A 12,642-nucleotide genomic window follows, 5' to 3' on the forward strand; every position below is an offset into this window, starting at 1 on the left:
TGCAACTGATGAAGAACTTGCAGATTGGTGCTATCCAGTGTTACAAAAGAGTCCAAAAACTGGACTCATTTGCAAAGAGGGGAAACCATGCATCCCACAACACAGTGCACCAATCTACATTGCACATGTCCATGGAATAGGACACATAGGTTGGAAGGCCACATTGCAGCAACTGAAAACAATGTTTTACATTACCAATGCAGAACCCATGGTAAAAAGTTTTGTCCAGAGATGCATTACCTGCATTAGAAACAACCCTAACAACCCTCACAAAGTAAAACATGAACATCTGCCCTACCCAACAACTCCATTCACACATCTACAGATTGATTTCACCCACCTCCCAGTCACAGGTGGAGGCACACAACCAGTCTGTGTTATAATAGATGTTTTCAGCAGATGGCCAGAAGCATTTCCCACAAAAAGAGAAGATGCCAAAACAGTAGTAGGAATACTAACTAGAGAGATAGTCCCCAGATGGGGAATACCTCTGCAAATAAATTCAGATCAAGGCCCTGCCTTCACATCCAAAATTTGTAAGGAACTATCAAAAATGTTGCAGATTGACTGGAAGTTCCACATCCCATATCACCCTCAGAGTTCAGGGATTGTAGAGAGGATGAATAGGACCATCAAAGACAAAGTGAGAAAAGCCACAGGAGGGACCTTTGCCAACTGGAAAAGGTACCTCCCAGCCATTATGGCCGAAATAAGAATGACCCCTAACAAAGCCCTAGGATACTCTCCATTTGAAATCCTCTTTGGTAGACCCTTTCCCACTCCATGGGCCAGGAAAACTTTTATGACCATGGATAATCTTGACAATGTTAGGGATGAATATGTAAGAAAGCTGATCGAGACTCTGGTCAGCACTGAGGAGGATGTTACTCGCAAATGTCCTTTTTCTTCACAGGAAAACACCCACCCTTTCAAGGAAGGAGATGAAGTAGTGATCAAACTGCATCCCAAGGGAAAGAAGCCCCAGGATTTCGCCTACGGCCCTCCCACTACCATCGTTGCAGTGACCAGAACAGCAGTCCTGACTGAAGACAGCCCCACCTGGATCCACGCTACCCGAGTGAAATTGGTGAAGGAGGCTCCACCCCCTGAAGCAAGTCCAGAACCAGAAGCAAGAGAGGTACTAACGGGGGCGGACGGCCCTGACCTCGAACAGGATAGTCAAGAAAAGGGGGATTCAGAGGCAGGCGGCCCTGACCCTGTAGAAGAATGACATTCCTGATAGCACCAGATTCTGGAAAACTTTGGTTACTTATAGGACTTGTATCATTTTCAGTCTTCTCTGTAGTATGGGTTACCACTAACTGTATTTATTATCCAGAAGACCTGGTAGGGCTACAGGCCATTTGCAGAGCTTCCAACACCCCAACACAGAGTAATGCACATAACAGACAAAAGAGAGATGAAAGCTCAAAAAGTCTTACAGATAAAATGTCATTGTTGCAATTTAAATATGCATATGCCCAGAAGTCCGGATATGAAAAATGTTGGATATGTAGTAAACTCCATCCTAGCACCGCTAGAATCCCCCTAATAGCGATACCTTTAAACTTCACCCCTTTCCTAAATGGTACACCTCCTGTTGTCCTCACCAATGTCACGAGAACACTCTCAAATGATACCCTCACTTTCCAAATTATTGGTAGGAGTCATTCCCCAGACTGGTGTTTTAGGTTGGGAAACTCCACCAAGGGAGCTGAAGTGTGCCAGCAAACTAAGATTAATTTCTCAATGACCTCGATGGACAGCTCCTTCTGGCACACCTCAGAACCAGCCCTAAACGCCACTCTAATGAACTTTCTTAACTCCAGTTCTACTTCCTCTTCCCCAGTAGGACAGTTGTTGTCAAATTTAGCTTGGTCCAGTTATGATGATCAATTAATGGCACTACTTCACAAACGTCCCCTGGCTTTGGGAAACAGTACTTATATTTGTTGTGGAAAGATTTGTCACCCTTGGATCCCCATTGAACCCCAAGGGTGGTGTTACCTCGCATCCCTAGTTCCCATCATGGGTGTAGTGGGAGACAACGAAGGAGGACATCTCCTCGAAGCTAGTATGTATCCTAGGTACCCCCTCAAACACCGCAATAAAAGGGAATTATTCCTTGAGAAGGATATGGTATGGGCCTGGTTCCCCTCATGGACCGGATGGGGAATAGACATGATGAAAAGGTTGAATAATTACTCTAAAATTCTCGATGACATCCTAGATAAGAACTCAGGGGACATTACCAAATTAAATATAGAAGTGAGGGCAATTAAGAAACAACTTGAGCTCCATGACCTAGCCATAGAAAGCATGAGTGCTGCTCTTACTGGGTTATGTGAAGTTACGGAGGATTATGAATGTTGCACATGGATACACAATACATCTGTTGAGATACCCGATTATTATGATATTATTGCACAGCACCGGAAAGAAGTAGACAAGTTGCAACAGGAAGCTAGGAATATTGCTAAGACATGGAGTCCTTTTGGTAGTGGGAATTTTGAATTTGGAGGAATATCCTCATGGTTGAAAAATATCGCTATGACTGTTATAATGGTTTTGCTTTTTTTATTATTCCTATATGCATGCTTCAAACTCGTAATGTGTATTATTGCTAGAGTTTCCCGACCAAAGGTGAAAAATGTCTCTATGCTATCCCACCAAGTCCCAGGCTACCAGACCCCCTCGACTAATAACCCTAAAGAATATACTGAGTACATTAAGAGGTATAAACAGAAAGGAAAAAAGAACCTTATTGTTTAAAGGATGATATATGATCTGGTCTTTCAAGCAGCAGGGATATAGAAAATTAATCTGCCAATCGTGGTACTATATTCCTAGGAGGTTTAGTACTCCTGATAATATCCCTAAGAATTATATATTCCAATGATATACAGGGTGACAAGGGAAAATCAATTAAGGGTTAATGATTTTAAGAGGGGATTGTGGGAGATGGGGAGATATCAAATTCTATGTGTCCTCCATTTTGTATGTCTCTACCCCATTTTGTATGCATTAATGTCTTATAAGCTGTGTGTTTGTGTGTGTATGTGACCTTAGTTACACAAGATATGAAAAGTGCCTACGTACCATGGAAAATTTCTGCAGTTCGCGATAAGGCTGTGTCAGGTGATTCTAGTCACACGAGATATATGTCCTATATGGTATTATTCCCCAAGGTGACCTTTTGTCTCCTGAAGTTGTTTAACCAATAAGAACGTAACAAGTGCCCTATACCTATGATTATATGCCTTTATCTTTACTATATAAGCCGCAACGAGCCTATAATAAACTGAGAGCTTGGTTTCACTATACATCTGTCTCCGTCTGTGTTATTTCCAGAAACCACTCTCCCAGGCCTGCCAGACACAAAACGAGCATAAGAACAGCGGGACCAGGGGTTCCAGACACTAACAGCGCCCGCACCCGGAAGTGACGTCATCAGCCGAGCCGAGCCGAGTGTCTCCGATAACAGCAGAGCGGATGGGCGCAGAGCGGATGGGCAGAACCTCTGCACCTGCATACTACAAACGTGAGGCAAATTAACGTGAGAAATGTAAGGCAAACGTGAGTCAAATTATGAAAGTACTGTACTGAAAGTGATTCTAATCAAACTAATGGCAGTGGACAGTGTCTCTAAAATAAGTGCCAACAGTGCTAAATAAACTCTCCCAGGTCAGGATCCTTCACATGCAGCAGCTCTTTCCATAGGTCACCAGCCGTATGTCATATAAAGGAAAAAACACGAAATACTGTACACTGCACAATACTGTACATGTACAGTATACAGTATACAGTACAGTACAGTACATACTGTGTTTTGTGAATGACACCTGGATATAAATCTGTTGACTGGTGTGCAAGGGGCCTAAAGTTTGACACAAGAAGCTGATGTGCGGGCATTGCCTCAGGAATAAATGTACAGTACCAATGTGAGTTTTTGATAGACATGGCTGCTTTCTTTACACAAAGGAAGCGTGATTCCCAGCACCATTTACAGTACAGGCTGGTACAGTACATGGGGCTGAACACAATGAATGCCTTGTACAGTACATACAGGCTGGTGCAGTACACAGGGCTGAACACAATGCCTTTTACAGTACAGTACAGTACAAATTCATCTTTCTCTTTCTCAATGCAGGATTGTGGGTTATCATTTCACCGTCTTTGTTGGCGTACCTCACCAATAATGCCCCCAAGTAAGAAAAAAAAGGTGGAAAAGGAAGGCAGTAAGAAGAAGGGGGTGATTACAGTGGATGTTAAAAAAGAAATCATTACGAAACATCAACAGGGTATGCGAGTGTCCGACATTGCAAGATTATATCAGAAGTCTACTTCAACAATTTGTACAATTTTAAAGAAAAAAGAAGAATTAATGGGGCTAGATGCAGCAAAAGGAGTCTCTAGAGTATCAAAGCAGTGGCCACGTGTTCTGGAAGATGTAGAAAAGTTGCTTCTTGTCTGGATAAATGAGAAGCAACTAGCAGGTGATACTGACTGACCTTGTAAGCAAACTGCCAGGTACATCGCAAGATCAGGAGGAAGGCTTCAAGGCAAGCAGGGGATGGTTTGATAACTTTAAGAGGAGAAGTGGCATCCATAGTGTTGTGAGGCATGGAGAGGCTGCGAGCTCTGACACTAAGGCAGCTGAGGCATTTATTGTCGAGTTCAAAGAGCTCATGGTTTCCGAATGTTACCTGCCCCAGCAGGTTTTTAACTGCGATGAGACGGGGCTTTTTTGGAAGAAGATGCCAAAGAGGACCTACATTACAGCAGAAGAGAGTGCACTGCCCGGCCACAAGCCCATGAAAGACCGTCTTACCCTCTTGTTTTGTGCTAATGCAAGTGGGGATTTCAAAATCAAGCCCCTGCTCGTGTATCATTCTGAGAATCCTCAAGCCTTCAAGAAGTACAAGGTGCAGAAGAGCCAGTTAAATGTTATGTGGAGGTCCAACAGCAGGGCTTGGGTCACTCGTATCTTGTTCGTTGAGTGGATCAATGAGGTCTTCGATCCTTCAGTGAAGAGATATCTCTTAGAAAACAATCTGCCACTCAAAGTCTTGCTGCTAATGGATAATGCTTCTGCTCATCCTCCAGGCCTTCATGACGACTTACTGGAAGAATTTGAGTTCATTAAGGTCAAGTTCCTTCCTCCCAATACCACTCCATTAATCCAGCCCATGGATCAGCAGGTCATTTCCAACTTTAAAAAGCTTTACACCAAAGCACTATTTCAGCTATGCTTCGAGGTCACTGAAGGAACAAACCTTAGCCTCCGAGAGTTTTGGAAAGATCATTTCCACATTGTGAACTGCCTTAAAATCATCGATAAATCCTGGAATGGGGTCACCAAGAGAACCCTCAATGCTGCTTGGAGAAAACTGTGGCCTGATTGTGTTCCTGGACATGGCTGTGAGGGGTTTGCTCAGGAGCCGCCAGTTGTCGATGAAATTGTGTCCTTGGGTCAGACTTTGGGACTGGAGGTGAATGAGGATGACATTCAAGAGCTGGTGGAGGAACATAACCAGGAGCTGACCACTGATGAACTGATGGATCTGCACCAAGACCAACAGCAAGAGATTATGGAGGAGATCTCATCTGAAGAGGAGGATAAACAGGCAGAGGAATCCATCCCTTCAAATGAGATTAGGGAGATGTGTAAAATGTGGGAAACAGTGCAAGATTTTGTAGAAAAGCACCACCCGAATAAGGCTGTAGCGGTGCGAGCGAGCAATCTGTTTAACGACAATGCAATGTCACATTTCCGCCAAATTCTCAAAAGGCGACAAAAGCAAGTGTCATTGGATAGGTTCCTTGTTAAAGTTAGTGATGGACATCCTACACAATAACCACCCTCCTCCTTTACACTCTCTTGTCTCCCTCACACCAGCTACAATTCTTTTCAAAGGCAAAGTGCAGGTTAATTTGTTTCATTTTTACTGTACAGTACAGTACAGTACTGTATTTTGAAGTTCAGCTTAGTTTGTTTTATTTCTACAGTACACTTTATACTGTATTTTGTATTGCCATAATGAATAAATGTTTGTGGAACGAATTATCTGAGTTTCCATTATTTCCTATGGGAAAATCCGCTTTGATATAAGAGCGCTTTGGATTACAAGCATGCTTCCGGAACGAATTATGCTCGTAAACCAAGGTTCCACTGTAGTTAGTCAGGTTGAAAAAAGACACAAGTCTATCTGGTTCAACCAAAAAAAAACAGTATTGGAAACCCAACCATACAATCCAATATACACAATCCTATACCCACCCCAACCATACAATCCCATATACACAATCCTATACCCTCCCCAACCATACAATCCCATATACACAATCCTATACCCTCCCCAACCATACAATCCCATATACACAATCCTATACCCACCCCAACCATACAATCCCATATACACAATCCTATACCCTCCCCAACCATACAATCCCATATACACAATCCTATACCCACCCCAACCATACAATCCCATATACACAATCCTATACCCTCCCCAATCATACAATCCCATATACACAATCCTATACCCACCCCAAACATACAATCCCATATACACAATCCTATACCCACCCCAACCATACAATCCCATATACACAATCCTATACCCTCCCCAACCATACAATCCCATATACACAATCCTATACCCTCCCCAACCATACACTCCCATATACACAATCCTATACCCACCCCAACCATACAATCCCATATACACAATCCTATACCCACCCCAACCATACAATCCCATATACACAATCCTATACCCGCCCCAACCATACAATCCCCTATACACAATCCTATACCCGCCCCCACCATACAATCCCATATACACAATCCTATACCCTCCCCAACCATACAATCCCATATACACAATCCTATACCCACCCCAACCATACAATCCCATATACACAATCCTATACCCACCCCCACCATACAATCCCATATACACAATCCTATACCCTCCCCAACCATACAATCCCATATACACAATCCTATACGCACCCCAACCATACAATCCCATATACACAATCCTGTACCCACCCCAACCATACAATCCCATATACACAATCCTATACCCTCCCCAACCATACAATCCCATATACACAATCCTATACCCGCCCCCACCATACAATCCCATATACACAATCCTATACCCACCCCAACCATACAATCCCATATACACAATCCTATACCCACCCCAATCATACAATCCAATATACACAATCCTATACCCACCCCAACCATACAATCCCATATACACAATCCTATACCCTCCCCAACCATACAATCCCATATACACAATCCTATACCCACCCCAATCATACAATCCCATATACACAATCCTATACCCACCCCAAACATACAATCCCATATACACAATCCTATACCCACCCCAACCATACAATCCCATATACACAATCCTATACCCACCCCAACCATACAATCCCATATACACAATCCTATACCCGCCCCAACCATACAATCCCCTATACACAATCCTATACCCGCCCCCACCATACAATCCCATATACACAATCCTATACCCTCCCCAACCATACAATCCCATATACACAATCCTATACCCACCCCAACCATACAATCCCATATACACAATCCTATACCCACCCCCACCATACAATCCCATATACACAATCCTATACCCTCCCCAACCATACAATCCCATATACACAATCCTATACCCGCCCCCACCATACAATCCCATATACACAATCCTATACCCTCCCCAACCATACAATCCCATATACACAATCCTATACCCACCCCAACCATACAATCCCATATACACAATCCTATACCCTCCCCAACCATACAATCCCATATACACAATCCTATACCCACCCCAACCATACAATCCCATATACACAATCCTATACCCACCCCAACCATACAATCCCATATACACAATCCTATACCCTCCCCAACCATACAATCCCATATACACAATCCTATACGCACCCCAACCATACAATCCCATATACACAATCCTGTACCCACCCCAACCATACAATCCCATATACACAATCCTATACCCTCCCCAACCATACAATCCCATATACACAATCCTATACCCGCCCCCACCATACAATCCCATATACACAATCCTATACCCGCCCCCACCATACAATCCCATATACACAATCCTATACCCACCACAACCATACAATCCCATATACACAATCCTATACCCTCCCCAACCATACAATCCCATATACACAATCCTATACCCTCCCCAACCATACAATCCCATATACACAATCCTATACCCTCCCCAACCATACAATCCCATATACACAATCCTATACCCACCCCAACCATACAATCCCATATACACAATCCTATACCCACCCCAACCATACAATCCCATATACACAATCCTATACCCACCCCAACCATACAATCCCATATACACAATCCTATACGCACCCCAACCATACAATCCCATATACACAATCCTATACCCGCCCCCACCATACAATCCCATATACACAATCCTATACCCTCCCCAACCATACAATCCCATATACACAATCCTATACCCACCCCAACCATACAATCCCATATACACAATCCTATACCCTCCCCAACCATACAATCCCATATACACAATCCTATACCCACCCCAACCATACAATCCCATATACACAATCCTATACCCACCCCAACCATACAATCCCATATACACAATCCTATACCCTCCCCAACCATACAATCCCATATACACAATCCTATACGCACCCCAACCATACAATCCCATATACACAATCCTGTACCCACCCCAACCATACAATCCCATATACACAATCCTATACCCTCCCCAACCATACAATCCCATATACACAATCCTATACCCACCCCAACCATACAATCCCATATACACAATCCTATACCCGCCCCCACCATACAATCCCATATACACAATCCTATACCCTCCCCACCATACAATCCCATATACACAATCCTATACCCTCCCCAACCATACAATCCCATATACACAATCCTATACCCTCCCCAACCATACAATCCCATATACACAATCCTATACCCTCCCCAACCATACAATCCCATATACACAATCCTATACCCTCCCCAACCATACAATCCCATATACACAATCCTATACCCACCCCAACCATACAATCCCATATACACAATCCTATACGCACCCCAACCATACAATCCCATATACACAATCCTATACCCGCCCCCACCATACAATCCCATATACACAATCCTATACCCTCCCCAACCATACAATCCCATATACACAATCCTATACCCACCCCAACCATACAATCCCATATACACAATCCTATACCCTCCCCAACCATACAATCCCATATACACAATCCTATACCCACCCCAACCATACAATCCCATATACACAATCCTATACCCACCCCAACCATACAATCCCATATACACAATCCTATACCCTCCCCAACCATACAATCCCATATACACAATCCTATACGCACCCCAACCATACAATCCCATATACACAATCCTGTACCCACCCCAACCATACAATCCCATATACACAATCCTATACCCTCCCCAACCATACAATCCCATATACACAATCCTATACCCGCCCCCACCATACAATCCCATATACACAATCCTATACCCTCCCCCACCATACAATCCCATATACACAATCCTATACCCTCCCCAACCATACAATCCCATATACACAATCCTATACCCTCCCCAACCATACAATCCCATATACACAATCCTATACCCTCCCCAACCATACAATCCCATATACACAATCCTATACCCTCCCCAACCATACAATCCCATATACACAATCCTATACCCACCCCAACCATACAATCCCATATACACAATCCTATACCCACCCCAACCATACAATCCCATATACACAATCCTATACCCTCCCCAACCATACAATCCCATATACACAATCCTATACCCACCCCAACCATACAATCCCATATACACAATCCTATACCCACCCCAACCATACAATCCCATATACACAATCCTATACCCTCCCCAACCATACAATCCCATATACACAATCCTATACGCACCCCAACCATACAATCCCATATACACAATCCTATACCCACCCCAACCATACAATCCCATATACACAATCCTATACCCGCCCCAACCATACAATCCCATATACACAATCCTATACCCACCCCAACCATACAATCCCATATACACAATCCTATACCCACCCCAACCATACAATCCCATATACACCATCCTATACCCACCCCAACCATACAATCCCATATACACAATCCTATACCCACCCCAACCATACAATCCCATATACACAATCCTATACCCTCCCCAACCATACAATCCCATATACACAATCCTATACCCGCCCCCACCATACAATCCCATATACACAATCCTATACCCACCCCAACTATACAATCCCATATACACAATCCTATACCCACCCCAACCATACAATCCCATATACACAATCCTATACCCACCCCAACCATACAATCCCATATACACAATCCTATACCCTCCCCAACCATACAATCCCATATACACAATCCTATACCCACCCCAACCATACAATCCCATATACACAATCCTATACCCACCCCAACCATACAATCCCATATACACAATCCTATACCCTCCCCAACCATACAATCCCATATACACAATCCTATACGCACCCCAACCATACAATCCCATATACACAATCCTATACCCACCCCAACCATACAATCCCATATACACAATCCTATACCCTCCCCAACCATACAATCCCATATACACAATCCTATACCCCACCCCCAACCATACAATCCCATATACACAATCCTATACCCGCCCCCACCATACAATCCCATATACACAATCCTATACCCTCCCCAACCATACAATCCCATATACACAATCCTATACCCGCCCCAACCATACAATCCCATATACACAATCCTATACCCACCCCAACCATACAATCCCATATACACAATCCTATACCCACCCCAACCATACAATCCCATATACACAATCCTATACCCGCCCCAACCATACAATCCCATATACACAATCCTATACCCGCCCCCACCATACAATCCCATATACACAATCCTATACCCACCCCAACTATACAATCCCATATACACAATCCTATACCCACCCCAACCATACAATCCCATATACACAATCCTATACCCACCCCAACCATACAATCCCATATACACAATCCTATACCCACCCCAACCATACAATCCCATATACACAATCCTATACCCACCCCAACCATACAATCCCATATACACAATCCTATACCCACCCCAACCATACAATCCCATATACACAATCCTATACCCGCCCCAACCATACAATCCCATATACACAATCCTATACCCGCCCCAACCATACAATCCCATATACACAATCCTATACCCACCCCAACCATACAATCCCATATACACAATCCTATACCCTCCCCAACCATACAATCCCATATACACAATCCTATACCCACCCCAACCATACAATCCCATATACACAATCCTATACCCACCCCAACTATACAATCCCATATACACAATCCTATACCCACCCCAACCATACAATCCCATATACACAATCCTATACCCACCCCAACCATACAATCCCATATACACAATCCTATACCCACCCCAACCATACAATCCCATATACACAATCCTATACCCGCCCCAACCATACAATCCCATATACACAATCCTATACCCATCCCAACCATACAATCCCATATACACAATCCTATACCCTCCCCAACCATACAATCCCATATACACAATCCTATACCCACCCCAACCATACAATCCCATATACACAATCCTATACCCACCCCAACCATACAATCCCATATACACAATCCTATACCCTCCCCAACCATACAATCCCATATACACAATCCTATACCCGCCCCCACCATACAATCCCATATACACAATCCTATACCCACCCCAACTATACAATCCCATATACACAATCCTATACCCACCCCAACCATACAATCCCATATACACAATCCTATACCCACCCCAACCATACAATCCCATATACACAATCCTATACCCTCCCCAACCATACAATCCCATATACACAATCCTATACCCACCCCAACCATACAATCCCATATACACAATCCTATACCCACCCCAACCATACAATCCCATATACACAATCCTATACCCTCCCCAACCATACAATCCCATATACACAATCCTATACGCACCCCAACCATACAATCCCATATACACAATCCTATACCCACCCCAACCATACAATCCCATATACACAATCCTATACCCTCCCCAACCATACAATCCCATATACACAATCCTATACCCGCCCCCACCATACAATCCCATATACACAATCCTATACCCGCCCCCACCATACAATCCCATATACACAATCCTATACCCTCCCCAACCATACAATCCCATATACACAATCCTATACCCGCCCCAACCATACAATCCCATATACACAATCCTATACCCGCCCCAACTATACAATCCCATATACACAATCCTATACCCACCCCAACCATACAATCCCATATACACAATCCTATACCCACCCCA

General features: G+C 43.7%; 1 protein-coding gene across 1 annotated transcript; it reads left to right on the forward strand.

Annotated features, from left to right (window-relative positions):
* Window positions 1-1,227: 1,227 nt before the first annotated feature.
* On the forward strand, window positions 1,228-4,510 carry LOC309550907 (uncharacterized protein; the record flags this gene model as incomplete). Its single annotated transcript, XM_082251293.1, has 2 exons — window positions 1,228-2,643; window positions 4,151-4,510. The coding sequence occupies 2 exons, from the start codon at window positions 1,228-1,230 to the stop codon at window positions 4,508-4,510; spliced, it is 1,776 nt and encodes a 591-aa protein (XP_082107419.1).
* Between the last annotated feature and the right edge of the window lie 8,132 nt (window positions 4,511-12,642).

This window comes from Pelophylax lessonae (assembly GCF_965119305.1).
Source record: "Pelophylax lessonae genome assembly, chromosome: 1".
NCBI classification, from domain to species: Eukaryota; Metazoa; Chordata; class Amphibia; order Anura; family Ranidae; genus Pelophylax; species Pelophylax lessonae.